General features: G+C 31.5%; 2 protein-coding genes across 2 annotated transcripts in view; both read right to left on the reverse strand.

Annotated features, from left to right (window-relative positions):
* Positions 1 to 11,629, reverse strand: part of LOC110999456 (laccase-1) — a 50,630-nt gene extending 39,001 nt beyond the window's left edge. The window contains exon 1 of the mRNA XM_022268515.2: positions 11,353 to 11,629. Within this exon, the coding sequence (XP_022124207.1) occupies positions 11,353 to 11,449 (97 nt within the window). The 5' untranslated portion in view covers positions 11,450 to 11,629. The remainder of the gene's footprint in view (positions 1 to 11,352) is intronic.
* Positions 11,630 to 15,024: 3,395 nt separating this feature from the next.
* On the reverse strand, positions 15,025 to 17,042 carry LOC110999449 (odorant receptor 46a-like). Its single transcript, XM_022268507.2, has 2 exons — positions 16,077 to 17,042; positions 15,025 to 15,231 (listed from the first exon to the last, which is right to left on the reverse strand). Exons 1-2 carry the CDS (start codon positions 17,040 to 17,042, stop codon positions 15,025 to 15,027), a joined length of 1,173 nt encoding a protein of 390 aa, XP_022124199.2.
* Between the last annotated feature and the right edge of the window lie 4,850 nt (positions 17,043 to 21,892).

Below are 21,892 nucleotides of genomic sequence, written 5' to 3' on the forward strand. Positions count from 1 at the left end.
TTCTGTGTAGTTAATGTAAACGGCCAAAAAATCGTTTCAATTATTGTATATCAAGTTCGATGACATCGGATGGTTATTCGATGCCACGGCCGATTCATGGTCTTGACCTAGACTTAACGATGTTTAAGTCGAACGCCAATAGTCGATGAGCGGTTTCACTTTAAATTATTTTTTATTTATTTTTAAATTGTATCAATTGTACACAAATCAAGTTAGTGTAAGCACCTTAGCTTTAATTTATTATTTTAATTTTTTATTTAATTTAATATAGCATAAAAACTGGAGTCGGTAGTAGTAGTAGTATTAGTATGTTGATTATGAAATATAAGATAAAATTTTATTTAGATTTATATTTGTCACGGAAGACTCATCCACAAAGGAGACAGAAGCTGTAGGCAGAGAGAAAAATCCGGCGTAAAAAAGTCTCGGTCCTCTTTTAAAATATCAAATTATCATACAAAATGACTATGGCAAACATGGATACGAGACACCAGAAAGAGGGAGTTACAACACGCTCTTTAAACGGCTGATGTATGAAACCGCCCATCGACACTCGCAATTTCAGAAGGCTCGGAATTGTGTAGCTGGCCTTTTTTTATTAGAACGCTTTCTTGAAGGACCTAAGACCTGAGTCTAAGAGCACTCTTTTAACTACAGTAATCCTTTGTCTCTTTCTATCAAATTGTGTTTACGCTGTGATAACAGGTGACAGATGAAACAACACAATCTCATATTATCACGGTAGTTAATTTGACAGTTTCGACATTCATAAAATATTGATATTAATAATTATGTAATCTCACTAGAAAATTTGAAAGTTTATAAATTAATTCAAAATGCTTATATAATGAGATAAAACTGTTTAAAATTAATTTTAACATATACAATTAATAAAAAAATTCTTCATTGCATGTCGCATTAGTGTAGGAACTTTGAAGTACATATATGAATTTTTAAATGTTGAAATTTTACGAATTGTGTTAATTTACCTTAACTATGTAGATTTTTAGAACCACACGAAATATAGTATAAGTGTTGCTTGCTTTGAGAATTCCCAAAAATATAGTGGCAGAACTAATGACTCGTTGGTCTGGAGACCTGATGTCCGAAGGCTCATGCCAATAAGCCCAAGATATGTGACTTTGTGAGGGGTTGGCGGAGGCCTATTATAGGAATTCTATACCGTCGAATTACTGACCTTGCAAACAATTTTTTTAGTACCAAGCGCGAATTTTCCGCAGCTTAATGTAAATGATTAGTTTCCCAAGAAAGGGAAATCTAATAGTAACTATAACAGATTTCGTCTTAGAGAAAGTTTTAAATTATACGTGGCAAAGTTATATTGATGGCGACAACGTAACGCTATGCAGTTTGAATAGACATATGCATTAGAAGATGCTCTATGTTATATGTTACATGTTAGAATCTAAGTATATAATATGCAAATAAATAATTAAATTTCTTAGATTTATAATATTCTTTAGATAATTAATTATAGTATTGTGTGTAAATTGTTTTGTTATTTAATTTCTTTGTTAGTCTGTACAAAAGACGCAAGTTTTGGCCTGTCATATAAATTTTAATAGGAAGATTAGATTTTAGATCATAAAGGGAATAGGATATAAAATATTGTTTTCAAATAAAATAACACACTCTGAATGTTGTTTTTTTTAATACATGTTTTAGCAACACATATGAGGTTCATTCATCATATACAATATTAAAACGGTAAAAACTATCAAACACTACGTAGACAACCACACACCACACACACTCAAATATATACCCATACATTCACACCATCACACAACACAGTCGATTTAAGTATTACGTATTTCGTAAATGCTTGAACCTTTTTGTATAAGTATTCCATCTATGGCTGTATTTTTAGTTTAATTGTTTTATATGCCAGCTGTAGGATAGCGAAATAAATAGATCCTTGATGAATACTGCATTAAAATGAAGTTTAAAAGATTTAATGTTACTTCTAATTTCTAATTCTTCTCTAATTTCTGGATCTGTTTTATTTACTTTTGAAAGAAAGAATCTCTGTCTCTTATTTTTGACTTTAAATTTCGAACTTCCGTATTATATGATTATCTAGTACATTACGTTTCATTTTGATAAAAATATCAATTGTCTATTATAGAAATGATTCAAAAATATTTTCTAAATTGTTTTGACATTGTATTTATTTCCTAGGAATTAAATTCTTTGATCACAATATTATGTTTCCGTTACCGCAATTATTGTTGTAGAAAAATATAAGTTTTTACAATTCCTTTACAAGGTGTAATACTTTAGATAAAAAGTGTATACACAAAGGAAGAGTTTATTATGAACCTAACCTTACCTAACCTTACCCTCCTAACTCTATGTATGTAACACCGGAAGCCGAAACAGGACTATTTCTAATAAAAATCGTTTATTTTTCGTTTTTGACTCCAACCGTGATATAATCTGTGGTTAATAATTCTAGGTTGCTTATATTCGTCGAAATGATTCCATGAATTATGACTATATTGAATGTAAACCAGTATATTCATACTGTTACTTCCAATGTTACCATCAGTTATTCAATATCGAGATGAGGAAGCTAATCATTCAAATCGATCATTGATTGATTAAGTGGGCATTAGAAAGTTAAAAAAGTCGTTGTTTTTTAATTGACTGAGAAGTCTTTACTTCCACATATGTCCTTTTTCCCGATCATTATAAATTAAAATCCAATGGCGTTAATCTTCTTATTGCTGGGACTCAGATTTCTTTATTTGTTTCATGATCATTTGTCAATCTAAAAGGTGAACAGCCTGTGCCTGACACACGCCGTCAACTTTTTGGTTCTAATACCGGATTCCTCACGATTCCTTCACCGTTCGAGCAAATGTTAAATGCGCACATAGATAGAAAGTCCACTGGTGCACAGCCGGAGATCAAATCTACGACCCCAATTAAAGTCGCACGTTCAATATTATAATAAAAAAATATTTGAATAATCATGTATATTAGTCTAGCTTCAATTCATATCACGCACCTCTTTTGTTTAAAAGAGACGGTGGCCTTCCAATAGTCCAGTGTCTAGATAATAGATAATACGTTATTAATTCGTGAAATGTGACCAATGTGGTCGGCATTTTGTATTGCGTAAGGTCGTATTGGTTCGAGGTTAATTGTTAAAGCTTTTATGGCTTCGAGCTTATCAGTCAGTAATTTAAAGTCGATTAAATTATTTAAAAAATGTTTAAGTTGAATATAGAACAGTATCTGCTATGCGTGGCCGATATACGATTTATAATAAAGCACAAAAGTAATTATCAATGATATATCAGATTGGCAGTCAAATATGTCTGATCTAAGGTTTGCTACCTGGTTGGTCACCCTGATTGTACTGACTGTAAGGGGATCTTCAAACAACTGGGTCAATTTTATTTCTCCGAGACGTGGTGACTTCGTTTATGAGAAATAACGGTAAAGTAGTTTTTTAAAGACTAGAAGCTGACCTGATGTTAAGTGGTAACACTCTGAACTCCAGAGGACTTTCAATTCAAGGATTGGTACGCTCTTCTCTTTACTCTTAGTCTGCAGTGACATCGTATTCACTCGTACATTAATAGTAGTCATAACCGTTTGCTTTGTTTGTAATAATTTTTTTATAGAACAGGGGAAAACGGGCAGGAGGCTCACCTGATGTTAAGTGATACCGCCGCCCATAAATCTAAATGTCAGAGGGCTCGCGAGTGCGTTGCCGACCTTTTTTGTTTATTAGTCTATATCCAACCTTATTGAACTTTTAATAACAGTAAAACAAAGGTAGGACATAACTAACATTGATATCATCTGTCCTACAAAGTTCTTACAGTCATATTGGTATTATATGATTAAATTATTTAAAACACGTCAACTTATGAATTAATTCTGTTGTTAAAGTTAATCTTAAAAATCTTAAGTATATCAGCAACGTAATTTAAAAGTTTTTTATTGCTATTACGAACGCTATGGGCATTTAAAAGCCATGACGTGAATGCAAATTAATCTAAAAATAACCTACATATAGATTAGAGAGTAAATCTATCGGCATTTGTGAAATTCGTGCATTTTGTGATTAGAATATAAAAATTGAAAGTGAAATGTTATATCCTGATTGCGAGGCTCCACGGAGATGTATGAATCTATTGTGATATTTATTGGTATAGAAGAGAACCAAATAGTCTCGACCAGTTGGTAATGGAGTGATGTCAGAAGAAGAGACCTGTTGGTATTACCAGGTAAAGTCAATTATGGGTGTCGGCATCCCTAATGCACTGAGGATGGAGGTAGCAAGTGTATCGTTTAGGGTTTTTAAAACAAGCAGGTCGTTCAGTAATGAAGTTTGATAGGAGGCGTTGGGGTTTATCCAAAACAAGAGTCACAATATTTCGTGTAAAGAACAGCCTACCGTTTCCTCTTGACACTTTAAGCTACCATCACGTCTAGTAATTCATACCTTGACAAAGAAACTGGCTGCCATACAGGCTCTTCATATTCTGGGTAACTCGCTGAATACACTTGGTATTCAAGAAAAGAGCGTACTAATTCTTAAAATGCCGACAATTGGCGAGCCCTCCAGTGAGTGTCTATGTTCTATCAATTAAAATATATAAAACCTCATTTGTTTCATTTAGTAGAAATTTTCGTAGATAGCTAAGCAATAATACAATTCAGTACCTAACCTTACAGTAACTGATGATTTGGGCACGTTTTTATACGAAAAATAATTGGTAGAAAAACTCTGGCCTGTACTAACTGCAAACGCGCGATCGTCACGTAAATAACCTCTTCACACCCGCAAGCCCTCAGAATACCGAGAAATGTGTGTTTAAACTTTAATATCGGCCGCGGCGCTGTGACACATTTTGTTAGTCAATGTAGCAAATTGTTCATTAATGCACGACTATGCGTATCTGGATTAATATTCTATGTTAGGGCAATGTCAAATATCCAATATCGTTTGATGTTTATGGATTTTACCATACTATGTGCTAACGAGATACCATATGTAGAAATTATATTCACAAAATACCTTGAGCATATGTCTATAATATAAGTAACGGGCACACCTGAATGGTGAAAATAATTAATAAACTTCATAGATAAACAGACGTTTAGTTGACGTATAGATTAGTTCGCAAAAGAAAGGAAGAAAGTGTCTTGTGAAGCGAACCATGGAAGACTTCCAGTCATCGAGGCGATGTTTAAACAAAAGGTTTTAGTATTTCAAATCATCGCGTTATGTCTTGTATATGTTATGTTAATGATTGTAAGAAAGTGAAAATACTTTTACTTGTGAATAATCTCGCATGTAATCAATAGGAAACCTCTTTACAGTCAGCATTATTCTAGTATTGCAAAATCACAAAATGCCAATTATTCGCATATGCCAATTATGTATGAGCACACATTATACATAATCGTTCTAAAATGTTTATTTAAATATCTTTGTAGTTTACATCGGTTTGAAGAGAAAATATTTTTAGGGTCTATGTGTAATGTGAACTACATAAACATGTATTTAACAGATATGTGAATCTTCGTGATAAATAATGTATAAAGTGTGTTTGAAGCGACAAAGTGCAAACGCGAATAGAATACAAGTATCTTGGCCTTAATAGAGTTCTTGTGTATTATAAACTAAGCTGTCTCGTCTTAGCATTTAGAAATAGTTCATTGTCTTTTCGATTTTTAATATTATATTGTGATTGTCGCTTATTTTACTAATCTAGTCTAGATAATTATTGTGAAGCGTAGTCGATATAATAATAGTTCGCCAATAACCATAAATTTTATTTTATTGTGTAATTATTGACTTATCTTGTTTATGTTTTTAATTGTATTTTTTTTAATTCCTATTTTTAGCAAAACTTATGTTTAGATATATTGTCGTACATATTAGATAGAAGATTTTATAAAATTATCAGTAGATATCGTAATATGTATGATGTTGTAGACTAAAATAGATAATAAATAATAACCAATCGACGGATTGTAATTGTTAAATCGACTATCAACTCTGATTGTTTTCAATCTGAGATTGTAGATTAATTATTGGGTTCGGACGTTAGTAGATTCCAACTCTAAGAAGGTTCGATTCCCGACTTTATTATGTATATCGCTCGAACGGTGAAGGAAATCATCGTCAAGAAACCGGCTTAGTTCTAATTAGTCGACAGCGAGTGTCAGGCACAGGAGGCTGATCACCTTCTTGCCTATTATAAATGATCATGAAATACTTGAGAAATCGGAAGCCCAGACCTAACAAGGTACCGCCTTCATTTGTTTATAATTATTTAAAGATATCTTCTAACGGGAATTAAGTTCGGTGACTTTAAGTGGAGTTGCGACACTGAAATAACAAATAACTAACTTGACTTGAAGAGTTCGTAAATCTAAGTGATATTTATGTTATTCATCATCGGAAACGAAAATATTAGAATACAATTTATGTGTGGGGTAAAAACTAAAGGACTTATATTGGCTTCAATTGTGCGATGATTGTTTACATTATATTTACGATTTTAAATTTTAACTAGAATATGTGTATATGTAACTTAACTAATGTTAGGTTACATAACTGGGCCTGGATTTATTTAAGTTAACTGTACGTTGTAAAGTAATAGGTACTTCTAAGTATTGTATGTTTGGTATTGAATAATATTGGTAAGTTTGCGAAACTGCAAGCACTTTGCAAACTGGGGCGTAGTACCCTAGTTTAGACAATTAAAATACGCAAAATTAAGCAGGTTTAAAAGAATAGAGTCAGTTAAATGTTTATGGTCCTCATTAATATACATTTCACAATATAATTAAAAATTTTAACTGCGAAATAACAGTTTTATGTTACGCAGGTAATTAACACGTTTTAATTTTAAATAATTTAGCCATTCATTAAAAAATGCGTAGATTTATTGCGATAAGAATTGCGATTATTCTAAAATTTGCGAAATTTTTTTTTAAATCACATTTAATGTTCTTAAAGAATACGTTAATGAATGAGACAATAAAGTATTGACTATGGGCTAATTGTATGTAGCTTTAATTGTGTTTTGATAGAGATAATTTTTTGCAGTTAGTTTTATTTTAAAATCTTGGAATATAGCACAAACACTCTCACCATCACACACAGCCGAATTATTAATGTAATTAATAATCTTAATGATTTTTTCATTGCGTAAATATTTGAACCTTTTTGAATATATGTATTCCATCTAGTATAAAATTTATGTTACCTGTGAGATTGCTTAATAAATAAACATTTCAATCAAAAGCAGTCATAGACGATATATATTATAAGAAAACGAAAGTGTCCGACCATCAAACAAGTCAGCAGACAAATCGTGAGCTAATTCTAATAGTAATTATTGAGAAAAACTCGTTGGAAATCCACACGCGAGTCGCGCGCCGGATGACTTGCTCTCACTGGCCAATTTAACTTTTTAGCGGTAAAAGTTCGCAATCATCGCATGATCTATGGCGTTCTATTTACGTTGTAAATAGACTGGTTATTAACCAGTTAGGGCAGTGTTGGAATAGTGACAGACTCTCATCCCACAGGTCATTGGTTCGATCCTTGGCTGTGCAAAGGACTTCCTATGTGCACATTAACAATTGTTCGAACGGTGAAGGAAAACGTTGTGAGGAAATGTTGTCAAAAAGTCGACGGCGTGTGTCAGGCACAGGAGGCTGATCTCCTGTCTGTTAGATTGACAAATGAATATGAAATATATATAAATGTGAGGCCCAAAAATATTGAAGCGCCATTATGAGGCCTTACATTTATTTATTTTTATAAAACAGTTACGAATTTTATATCGGCACTAATTTGTTACTTTAAGTAAACGCTAAATTATTATTCAATAATTATTGTTTCTTCACGGCATTTTATGGGTTTACCTGGTGCAATTTATGGGGCATGGGATCTCATAACACTTCAATTAATACAAATTAATTCAAAAACTACCAAACTTATTTGCGCATTGTATTTGTATTGTATTAACAACCACTTCTCATCACTGTAATCGATTTTGTTATTTTTGTGAGGTCCAATTATTTGCCTCAATGGTTTGATAGAGGCGTTCCGTACGTATTGAATTGTAAGGTGGTTTTAAAAGGAATTTTAACTAAGAGTTAGTAATGTTATTCTCACGTGTACGTTGAGTACTGGTTTGCTAATTGATAATTGAAGGATGCCAGTACATACCAACTCCCAACTTGAACGAGTCGTCCGGGCAGAATATTTTCGAAAATTTCAAGAAATCTTTAAGAAAGTGTTAACTGTCACGATATTCATATATTTCAATGAATCCGCATTTTTTCTGTGGTTTCTAATTTATTGCGTAATTATTTAAACGCTGGTTAAATTTGTTAAGTTAATAATTGTCATAAGTGAAAAGAGAACGATATTTATTGCTTATTGACCGTTTCTATTAACGATTTTTATTCCTTAAAGAAAGTCTTAATTTGAAGTATGTATATAAAAAAATATACATACTTCAAATTAAGTTATTAGTTTAGTTTATTTTCATGTAATCAATATTATGAAAATGCGACCACACCAACAATTTCAGACACAAGTATGCGTCTGTGTAATGTCTTCAAATGTTTCTTTATTAGTAAGTACTTTATTTCCGACTGAGTATTTTTCCGCGGGAAATTAGAAAAGGAATGTATGACCGTTAATGTATGCTTCATGAGAATTACTGTTCTGTGAAAATTGTCTCTTCCTATCGCTTCAATGGCTACGTCTGTACGCTGTAGAGAGTGGAAATTTGAAAATAGAACAATTTTAATTGCAAACTATTATTTTGGAAATTTAATAACTCCAGATTCAATTGTTTTAATGCCATTTTTCTTTTGTTTAATTAAAGACAGTTAATTGACAGAATTGACCTTCGATTGATACGTTTTCGATGAGTTGACGTTATGAAAAAGGTCATTAGCCTTTCCATATTTCTAATTACGCACATTATCGGCTCGTTTTTTGCAAGCTTGGTTAAAAGTGACAGTTAATATAAGAAACCGCGATTATCAAATCAATCACTTAAACGTTGTATACATATACATTGTAATTATCTTAATAGAGGTAGCGTGCTGTTTTCCTATTACATCTTGGGTGGGCAAAGAGAAGTAAAATTTCTATAACAAACACAAATTCTTTTTAATAGTCAGTAACAGTAAAGAAAGTAGACAAGTTAAATATAATATTATTAATATACGAAAAGGTTTATTATATATTCCAAATCTAATTCTATATTCCCACTGTTATGTGTATAAATAACAGTAAGACTGATTTGACGATGCAAAATTCAAATCGTAAAACCGGAATTGATAAACAGATATAAACAACATATGGTTAGCGGTTGTTGATTATTCAATGAGCGCAGAATTCTTCACTTGCCTTTGTGGTTCATGTATGAAATTGATATTTACTGGTTTTAAACCTGTACTAAGCAAATACATATTGTGCTATTTATTATTGATTTACAAATTAATTGGCTCTTTAAAACTCTTAATGTCTGCAAGTCGAAGTGTAGGTGAAATACCAACAATAGATCATATTATATGAAATTAAAAAAAATATGTCGCCAATGCCTTGTCTTGCCTTGCCTGTCACTTAAAGGATTACAGACTACATTTATTGTGTAGGTTTGTGTCACTTCTACGCGTTTAGGAAATGAGGTAGGTACTCCGTTCCATGAGGAGATGGTAATACTTTAAACTGAAGTGGAAATAATTCAAGTCGAATTTTTCGAATCTTTTATTTTCGTAGTTAAAGTGGTTACAATATGTTCAAAGGGAATGAAACGAAAGTCTATAACACATAAGTTTTGTTGAAATATTCTTACCCTAAGAAACGCTAAATAAAAAGGTTGATTATCTGCGAGATGAAGGCTGCGTACCGAACCACTTCGTACCTCACATGCAAATACAAGATTTGTATACCGTTATTACTTTGATTATTTCGTAACAGTACACGAAATAAATTGTATGTTTAAATTACACTTTCAAAGTGTGAAACCTCAATTATAAAGTTTCTTATGTTTAAACCAGTTCGGAATTAGTGAAATAAAGCAATTTTTTTATTTGTTAAGTGGTGCAGGCAAGAGCAGTGTTGGCCTAGTGCCTTCAGCGTAAAACTCTCTTATGAGATCGTAGGTTTGATTCCTGGCTGTGCTGGTCTTTCTTTCTATGTTCGCATTTATCAGTTGAACGGTGATGGAACATTGTGCGGAAACTGACAGCGTGTGTCGGGCAAAGAAGGCACCTACTTGACATTGACAAATGATCATAAAAAACATACAGAAATCTAAAGTCTAAATAGACTCAGACCATCCCGGACCTAAAAAGTTTGTAGCGCCATTGGTTTTAATACTTTACATAATTGGTGTGGACAACGAACAAAAATAAGCAATATAATAAAGAAACATGTCTATGCTACCATAGATTAAGTCCAGTAAATATATATCTGAATAATATAATTTTTCTTAATTATGTCTGTATGTTGATCTAATGCATTAGTAAATCGCAAAATAGCAAATTATGCCATCTTATATTACAATTAAATTTAATTTTTAAATTAAAATATCTTAGCGAGAAGAATTGAAGTTGCCATTTTGACATAAAATTATGGATTTAAATTTTATGAACACCGTTATAGAGGCTTACCATGACTTACTATTATTACTACTTATATATACGTATCATTACTTATATTTATTATTACTTATCATTAAAACTTTCAGATTTCTATATAAATTCTTCATCAAAGCATTGCTAAACGAAATTTCTTAGAAATAAGGTAAAGATGTGTATATTATACACGCACTTGTAGGCATGAGGAATACTTTTTTTATAAGAAAAACTTCAAAGATCATAGGATAATATCTAAGTAAATATAGTCGATAATGCTGAGGATACAGATGCAACTATCTTCGCTAGCATTTATTAATTGCTCTTGTGATATTTTTTTGCATGCATGTTTTTTTTATTATTCAATGAAAATATAATAATATTTATGAATTTAATATATTTAAAATACTTAATACATAAATAATGTAATGAAACATAATTGCGTTTCAGAATCACTTGATTATAAATTCGTTATAAATTTCGTCGTTCATTTCAATGTTATTTTTATTTCCTTTATATTATTGTCTGAGAAACCAGGAAAATGTATGTAAACATACAATCCTTATTGTTTTTATAGCTCACATTCATAGGCTTGCAAAACAAATTACATTTAATTTTAATTATATAATGTTTGACAAATGAAAAATAATTACGACAAACTTTAGTCGTTAAAAACAAATAAAAAATTACCTTTTTTCCGCTTTGGCATCACTCTTACACCAAAAGCGTGCTCAGTCACAAGGCACAAGGTCAGAGTCAACAAACAGTATCTCGCACTGCACCCCATTTTCACAAAGTTCCTTTTACAATCGAAGACACTACAGCATTTGCAAAACTCCAAAACTCCGAGACACGCTGACACAGCCCGTGCTCGCCAGGCTCTAAACGCTTAATGAACTGCCCGACTACCCTATATTTTGACTTGTAGCAATTTGGCAGAGCAAATTCCACTTGTATATAAAACCTTTCGCCGACTCGAGACGAACGATCATTGGTTGAGCTGCGCTAAGGTGAAGGGACTTGGTGGTGGTATTTCCCCCACGCGAGAGTAGCGGGGAGCCAGGGTCGCCACTTTTGCTATCGATATCAAGTAGTACCGTTGCGTTACGTCACAGCCTTATCAATTTTCCCATGAATTAATCTTATAAGGTCGTTTGGAGGAATTAGTAGTCTCTGATTAAAAACTTCGGTTGACAATATACCGCCTGAGTATTATATTATTATATTATAATTTATGTTTATGAAAAGCATTTCCCGATTGGGGGTTAAGATTAGGGCCTTAGGAGGCGAAGTGGTTCTTAAGGTTCAAATCTTGTATTGGACCCACTATGAACTAGTGGAATATTCTTCTACTCTAGTGTAGGCAAAATAATAATAATAATGTATTTACAAGAATTTGGTACAAAAATGTATGGTATGCCTCACATAATGGCGTGCAAAACTCATTAGTCAATTCGATGGTATATTATTAAAATGTAAATGTTACGTTATCAAATATTATCAAATATTAATTAAATGCACGCAACGTTTCATTAATATATAAATAAGTTTTTTTTCCAAAAGTACTTAGTATATAAAGTAGATTTTGAAAAACTTTCGTTTTTGGTAAATTATTATAAACCAAAACGTATACAGCTCCAGTTTAACTTTTGGCACAGCTAATTACTACCCATATCTACTTCGACAGATGTCTATTCCCGTTGACTTAGAATATTTATCTTGTTGTAAACGAATAAGGTTAAATAAAAATAAATAAACACAATAAAACACATGGAAGAGTTAAAATTTTGAGCTTCTTAGGTACGCAACAATCAAGAAAATATATTGCTTCACAAGTTGAAGTAAATAAATTAAAAAACAAAAAAATTGGCGACGGAATGTCTTAGACCAAAATAAAGTTTTTTTTAAATATAGAACAGGAGCAACCAGGCAGGAGGCTCACCCGATGTTAAGTGATACCGCCGCCCATGGACACTCTCAATGCCAGAGGGCTCGCGAGTGCGTTGCTGGCCTTTTAAGAATTGGTGCACTCTTTTCTTGAAGGACCCTAAGTCAAATTAGAATCGGAAATACTTCGGTGGGCAGCTGGTTCCACAAAGAAGTGATGCGCGCCAATTACCTTAAAAACGCGCAGTTGTGAAATAGCGGACGTCGAGGTGATATGGGAAAAAAAATCTGACACATCCACTGAAACATATACAAATAAATTCATTCCGCCTGGTATATTACTAAAAGTTCCAATTTTATTAATTTAAATATCACATAATAATTTAAAAATATTTCGCAATATGTTTTAAATTTCGCTTTTTATTTCGACATCAGAAATTTAATTTCATAACATTTTTAATTAAAGAAAACTATTACTGTGTTAAAAGATATTTTATTTATATTTTTATCTCTAATAAATGAAAGATGCGTTTATGTTAACTTGAACCTATAATAATAATAACATAATAATAATGCAAATAATGTGAAACAATTATTATGAATATCAGATTATTTTTCAAGTGTGTTTTTAGAGCCATGAACTGCCAAACACTCGAACATTGTTTATAAGTGATATCTTTAGTACCTTGATGTGTTTCGGAAAATGGAAATTATTTGTTTAACAAGATACGTACGTAGTACTCAAAAATACCATTATCTTTCCTACGTATCACTATCAAGTAAACATGGTAAAGCCTACTTTGTGGGCACAAGGCTAACATTTTTTAAATATTTGTTTTATTATTATATTTAATTGTTAATACTATGTTACAAGTACACAATACATAAGTGCACCTCCCCCTTGTTATTTTGAACGCTAGGTTATATAAAATTTGCCTCTGGTCCCTTAATTTTCAAATTATCGAAAGTCAACGGAACTTATAATTATTAAAGTATCAAGGCTCATTATAACGTTGAGTATTGCATTTTAGTGAAAGTAGTTAACTTATATTTATTGTTTTATTTTATTAAAATCATAAATTAAGTTCAGCTTGTTTTATATATAACACTTTACTTATAAGCGGTACGAAGTCACCGGGTCAGCTAGTTTATATCAAACATCTATTTTCAGTAAAATATTTTATTAACATTATATTATATATATATGAACAATTAGAATCGCAAACCAAATGTTGGCAATCATCGAAAATGTGAAGCCAAATTGAGCCCTTTAGTTTTTCCCAACTCACTCACTCATTTTATTAGATTTTTTATATAACTTCTGGTTATGCACTTCTTGCATTCATCATTTTTATAATTTTATTTTCTTACTAGGGTTGCCTGGAAGAGAACGCTTATTAGCGATAAGGCCGCCCGTAGCATGCCTTGTAATTTTTATGTATTGTGTTATTTGTGTTTCTTTGCGTAGAGTGTGAATAAATAGAATAAAATAAATTAAAAATTGTAATATAACATTCATGTATCTGATAATGTCCAATAATTTGACTACACTTATATTGAAGTTTCACTTATATTTAAGAACCCTTGAATAAGTCAAACTAGTGTTTTTATCGTCGCAATTCCACTATCCTTAATTTTATGTTACTTATAAGTTCATATTTCAAGCGATTATAACCAAATAACACCCAGCTACAAACAGAGTTTCATTTATTTGAACACCGCTCAATCAACCGCCACCAAACTCAAAAATTTGTTAAATTATGTAATTTTTCGCATTTTTTAACGCAACGGAATACAATCTTTGTAAAACACGACATTATTATGCAATAGTACTTTCGTCCTCCGTTCAGCCCACGTTCATTACGTTTTGTAATTGGAGTACATGCTAAATATAATCGAAGTAATAATATTTTAATGTCGTAAAGAGTTTTATAAATATCTTTCAAGTTTTCGTTATGCCTGCCGGGATGTAAGTGAAGAATGTATGGCATAACCATTTTGAGCCTGTGTAAATTTAGTAGAATATCTGGGTGATGGAAACTTTGTTGTACGTTATGTACAGATTTAGAACATATTGTATCGCTATATTAATAAAAAACATTAAATGTTATGTTTTTTAATTTATTAAATTCTTTTCTAGATAATTATGGCTGTCAGTAATTATAGGATAACTTTTAGGTATATTTAGGACAAAACAATAAGGGGACGTTCAAGTATAACCACAAATTTTTATTAAATTTGTCAAATCAAATAGTATTATATCCCTTAAAGGCCAGCAACGCACCCACTAAAAATGGGTATCTATGGGCTGCGATGACTGCCCCTTTTCAGCGTCCCGCAGGCTCGTTTGCCCCCCGTTTTGCCGTTTTATATAAAAAAAAAGTATTAATAGATTTTAGTCATTGAATATTATATATGATATCATATACATGATATATATAATGGGTGCTATGCATCTTTCTAAAAATTCTATAATTAACTGGTTATTAAAGTAAAAAATGAATATGACATTTGCAAGACTGAAATGAAAAGTTGCATGTCGAATTGAACCATGCCTTTTCCAGTGAGAATTAGGATCTGTTGACTCTTTGCTATCATGAAGATGAGAAGCTTGGTGACCACTGGATCAGCCCACTCCTCCCAGGCTGCGGAATAAATGTCCCAGCTTAGTTCTTCACTCGACTGAAATGGGCAAATATTATATGTAATAGATATATTTATTTACAATCTATTGCGGTATTATAGTCAGTTGAAAAATTACATTTCTGTGGAAATAGTGTGATTGTTGAAGTCTTAAAATCACTTTTCAAAAGTATACATGATTAAAAGGTAATTTGGTAATGTCATAATTACTAAAGGTTAATTATTTTGTAAAACTAAGGATGTCAATGTCAGATAATATATGTAATGTAATTAATGATGGTTGAAAAGCAGATGTCAGATCTGAACATTTTGAACATGATTGAAAAAATTATTACATGCTTATGGTCAATTTATTAAGTGTCTTATATGTATTGTGATAGTTTCCAAAGATCAAGATCAAATAAGAATTGTCTGCGTAATTCGCTAATTGGGTATTAGCTAACTAGAATAGATTTGATGAAAATTTTATTTTGTCATTTACCACCTTACCAAAGAGCTGTGAGGAATATTTTCGCGTAACTTTATTTGGCAAATGTAACAATTTCTGAAATTATACTTCTTGTGGCGCCTTGGGTAAAAATGATTACAGTCATCAATTTTTTTTTACAATTATAGTAAAGCCGACACCCTGATGTTAGCATAGTCAACATTAAAACAAATTTGATACTGACATATTTTTTTAAATATTAAGTTTTAGATAGTTTAATGATTAATTACAGTTTTATTTTTTAATGTTCTGTTGCGTATTTTGTTTAACAATGTAATCTGTATTGGCTTTGTATATTGCCAAAGTGTTTGCTTTTTTATGTATAGTGTGTAGCTGTAAGATTACTTAAATGAATAGTAATCAAGTTAATGTATTTACCAAAACAAAAAACTGGTACCTTTATCAATTGGCAGGCAAAATAACAGGGCGCAAGCATGTGTATGACACCACTGATAGCAAATATCGTGTATTTAGGGTCAACGCGCCGGCTTAAATATATCTGATATAAATTGAAAGAAATCAACAATGACGTGAGTAGAAATACTACGAACAGCCAACCACCATACACTTCCTGTATGTCCTTGTAAAAATCTAGAGCATCTTGGTGGTCAACAATAGCTTCAATCACCCGCGCTTTCAGGTCGTCTCTGTTCTTCGAATCACGGAACGCTTGGTTTATTTTATGACTAACCAATTTCAATTTTAGACGCAAATGCGTTGTCGCAATGCAAAAGGATCCATCGAATCCAACAAAATTTACAGACAGAACGACGCACTGTATTAAATTATAAGCAAATACCAGCTCGAAATAAGGCGTTTCGTCCTGCTTATCCTCAATATGTTTTAATCTCATTTCATGTACCATATATCTTTTACCTTCACCAGTCGTAAAAGTTTCGTAAATCATACAAAAACTTGCATATAAAGGAAACTGCGAACTCAATAATATCGGTATCAGAATCCAACAGGTTTCACCGAGCTTCCCAATTTTTATATAATGTTCACATATTTCCTGATATTCCTCATTCATATCGTTACCCTTGAGCATATCATAGGAGATTTTATCCAGAACTTTAGCAAAGATATTCGTTTTATATAAGCAGTACGGTGTTTTGAAGAAGAAAAGTGTAGCAAGAACGCCGATTGTGATGTTATTCGCGAAATTTATCAAGTCGAGAGTAAAAAGGCACCTGAATAAATAAATTAGAAACCAGTACAATATGAGAGAGTTAATAAAAATAACGACTATGAAGTAATACAATCTCTTTTTGAGGTTATGGGAGTTGGGATAGATGAGGGCGAAAGCCAAAGCGAAGGCACAGCGCGGAAACGTATCATTAAATGATTTAAATCTGTTGTCCATGTTAAGTCACTTTGTTGCAAAGCTGTCCAACAAGATCGGACGACCGAACGTAATAAATTGTGTGAAGACGTTTTCTAACGCGAAAGCTTGGAATCAACATTAGGCGTAATCACGAGAAAATTGCTAACCATTTTAGAGTCATTACGGCGTCGGTAATGATACCATCTGCTAAACCCTTATCAGCGAATGTTGCATAAGGAATTGAATTAAACAGATTATCGCGTAAACGTAATTTGCATAGTTGATATGCCTAAGTGGTTGCTAATAATTTATTAGCCATGCATTTGGCAATTTTTACTGTATCCTTAGGAAATAATAAACTAGGTGTGACATTATAATTGAAAGGGAAGTTATGTGTTAGTGTAAGGTTAGGTTTGTATTAGGATAAATCATTCTAAGTAAGTAATAAATAAAGATTAAATGATATCAAAATTTCGTCAAATATTCTGTAAAATTCTGGTATCAAAATATCTGTAAAATTTAATATTGATACTAGCTAAGAGTAAACCCATCTTCGTAACAATATAATATTGACCAATCAAAGTATTAAATTAATTTTAATGTATAAAATAAATTCGACTTTGTTTGAACAACTATAAATTAGGCTGGAGTGATATTCATGGGTTTTGATTTATTGTATTTGTCTTAACATTGGACAATTTACAAACAATACGAAAAAATGAATACAAAATGTTATTCATTTTCATAACTGTCAAACGTTGAATATTTCTCCTTTCGATACAGTAAACTATCTCCTTAAAGTAAAAAAAAACATTTTTACTTATGTACACGCGTTAGAAGTTATACTTCCGTAACAAGATAAAAAACTTGTTAAATATTTTATCTTTCGCCTTGTCAAGGTTCGTAGAAACACACACTAACATTAAAAAAAGTAATATCGTTGAAAGTTTTATTATAACGCATTTTCTATTTAAAAAAAAGTTAATTTAAACATCACAAAAAAATTCCACATAGTTATAGAAATTAACATGTTTGATTTTAAAATGTTGACTATGTTGACTTCAGGGTGTCGGTTATTTGTGACGGTGTGTGCGCGCATTATTTTTTTTACTCTCCTCATTTTTCCTAACGCGCCCAAAAAAGTATAGCTTTAAAAAAGATACATTTATTAACCATAATCGAATAATCGCTTAAAAAGTATAAGATTTTAGATGTCACTGATAAATAACGTTTGAAATATAATTGTTAATATTTCTTTTATACTTATTGTATTTTTTAATTAATCATAAATAAGCCGCTAATCTGTAACACGACATACATTGTTAGGCTTTACAAAGTTTAGTACGTAGTAGTAGTAGAAGTAGTATTGTATATTATAATCTTTACCGCGGCGTATTTTTTAATTTATAGACTATTTATTAGAATCCTCTCCATAAATATATGTTTACATTTATTAGTATAAAATACAACAAGCGAGGCTTTTTTACGCACACATTTGCATTACGTCAAAGTCAGTAGGGCCCAGTTTTCACTTTATTGATTAGATCCATGTTATCTTAAACTCAAATATACAAAATAGGATTTAACGAGCCCATTCTCAACGCCCACTGGTGAGTTTCGTAATTGGGTTTGCCGTACATGCAATCTCAATCTGAATGGTCTGTTTTCGCTTTTTAAATTTTTGAGCCCGTGAGAGATTTTTGACAGGATATCAGTTGTTGAGTGGCTAGATAAGCATATAAGTATTCATAATTGCAGAATGAACCATTAAGGTGTCGGTATTAATTTATGTTTGTGATTTCAAACATTTTCAGTAGAATTGCACCATATTATTTAATGAGTATAATATAATATTTTGTCTTTCTGAAGTTTCTTTGGCGCGTTAGGGAAACACGATGAGAGTATTTTTTTACGTTGCGCGCGTCGCGTTACGACACCGGAAGTTAGCATCGTCAAGATTTTAAAATAAAAATGTAAATTTATTTAATTATGTTGAAATAATTGTTTTGTGATTTTTAAATAACTTTTAACTAGATAATGCGTTTTAAGAAACTTTCAATGTATTGAATACATTTTTTCTATTTTTTGTGTCGTTTCTTCTGTAAACGTAGAATAAGGCGAAAGATCAATTTAAAAAGATTTTCATCATGCTGCGCCAAAGAAGTATAAGTTCCAACGCGTGATAAGTACACACACATCTTTTTTAACTCTCCCCATATTCCACTATACACGCAAATAGTCCATAGAACACATAATATTACAAATCTATCATATACATATATAGGAATAATCACAAATATTGCTAAAGGCAAAACTTGCTAGTACGAATCAATAAAATCGAATAGAGTTCATTGAAAAAAAGCAAAATTCCTTGATTCAACAATATGAGGACTGGAGGAATCATATTTTTTATGATTGACACTTTTGTGAACTGTTATTTATTTGTGTGTATATGTCCCTTACAGGAATTATTTTTCCTGACTGATTTCCTCACAATGTTTTTCTTCAATTTGATTTAGTGTTATTTCCGCTCAACACTAAAAAACGTATGGAAGCAGAAAATATGGTGCATAATATTACAAATTTATGCATGATTTCTGTTCTGAATGATTGATTCATATTCATCACGTGATGTATACTTGTAATGCTTATAATAGATAAATTATCTCTATTAATATCAAGAATCATAATCGAAATCTAATCTGAAGGAATTATAACCTGGTAAGGAATCTTATGGAATAAAATCATATTTTTCATCTGTGATTATGAACTTTAAAAATGCATATGTGTTAATGCAGTTATACATACAACACGTATTACCACGTAAATTATGCAACGAACTTAGGTTACAAAAACTGTCCCACATTTTGCACCCGGTATTAATAATTAAATGACTATATACGGACCACCTAAAAGTTATATGGATAAATCATTTCTTTCCAATAAACAAAAGCAAACGACGAAAAGATATTGAAATTTTTCATCTGTGGTTGATTTCCGCTTATCCGACTTCCGTAATATAAAAAAAAGTATTATATTTTGTCAGGTCGAACTGTTATTTTAATAATGAATGATGTTTTGAAATCATGTCATTGTACGATTTAAAACAATGGACAAAGGTTTAATTTGATTTCGAGATAAAAATTTAACATTGTTATGATTTTTGTGTGATAATGAACTTTGTTAAACTATAATGTGAAAGGTTGCTTCATTGTATTAAGACAATGACCGAACAATTTAAATTCATTATTTCTTATACGGTATTTCTATTACCCGCGACTTATGAGGAACGTTATCAGCCTCTATCGTGAAATTCACTGAAACTACATAAACTTTTGGGAAAAACACACGCGTGGAAAACATTTTTATCACATTGGAATATGTTTATTACCAGCACACAAATATACAGTATTTACAATATTTTTAACCTACATAGTAATTTTACATAAAAATTAATAAATAGAAAAGCAAACGTATAAGTTTGGTCCCAGTGGCAACTGGCAATGTACCTTTCATGCATCATTTCCTCCACTGGGATACTTGGGCAGCGGTACGATTTAGCGGCGTCCTCCTGCCCGTTTGCTTCCTATTACTTATACTTACAGCGTGGAAATCACCAGCTCTGGTGTCATCGGTAATATCTACCAGGTGCCAACTTAAATCTTTAAGCTGCATATGCTTTGAATCCTAAGAGTCTTTTATCTTTCATTTTAGGATTCATGATAGTTCATATGCTTAATATATTCTTTTATATAACATATTAAGTTTGTTATTAATCGGTGCAAAAAGTGGGACAGTATTTTTACCTACGTTGAGTAATTTATGTTTTATTTTAACAAATTCCGATTTCGATTTCCTGTAATCAATGTGTTAATAAAGCATTTACTCTCATACTGTAAGTTAATAAAACAAAGAACACTTTAAAATACTTGGAAAAACCTTCACTATTTTTCTTTAGAAAAAGATCTTAGTTCTTATGGCACATAGCCATCAAAACTAAAATCTTCGTTCGTAATGTTCTAAAAATGATTAACTTTAAAGATGATAGATGATGGAAAATACCCTTTACATATAAAATTCAACTTTGATTTAGATTTTGTTATAATAAATTGTACCATATTTCACAAGACCACAATACATGATGAAATCTGAGATTATAATTAAAATATTAATTTATGAAATCCTTGGCACACATAAACCCTAAGTTTATCGAACTCGGTGGAATCAGACGATTATCTTGTATTTAAAAAAAAATAAACACATTCCAACTACTATGCAATACTTGAATTGAAGACTTCCTTTGTCTTCAAGGAAAATTCGATTAGATCGAACCTTTGGCATTTTAAAGGTGTGACCTTTTCTTAGACCATGACTTTCTCTTCTCGCCTATACTGTCTACTACTAAGAACTTGGAGCTCAAAGCATGCTTCGCTCTCTTGAAGACTTCGAAATAAGCCTTTACTGAAACAACTGAACTAAGAAATTCGAGAAGTTTTTTCATCTAATTTAATAAATTTCTCTATTTAACTTTGGAATAACCACATACCGGAAGTTGGTAAGACAGCCTTATAACATTGCAAGGGTCTGTTTCACAATGTCCGAATAAGTTCCAAATATCCTATTTATTACTTATTGGTAGGATAAACACAATTGTTGCTTTTCACGACTGTCAGATAGCGCTATTCGTCATGAAAGGCGAAGTATCTTATTTGGTACTTTTATCTTTCGAATAATTTATGTGTTGCATAGCTATTTGGTGCATAGCATTGTGAAACAGGCCCTAAGTGACATAAAAATTTGTCTACACCTTCATTGCTCTTGAAAATTGATACTTATAGATTTAAAATTTGCTTTGTACAAGCTGGGTGGTAAATAGGGTGCAAGTATGA

Source organism: Pieris rapae, chromosome 11, assembly GCF_905147795.1.
Source record: "Pieris rapae chromosome 11, ilPieRapa1.1, whole genome shotgun sequence".
NCBI lineage: Eukaryota > Metazoa > Arthropoda > Insecta > Lepidoptera > Pieridae > Pieris > Pieris rapae.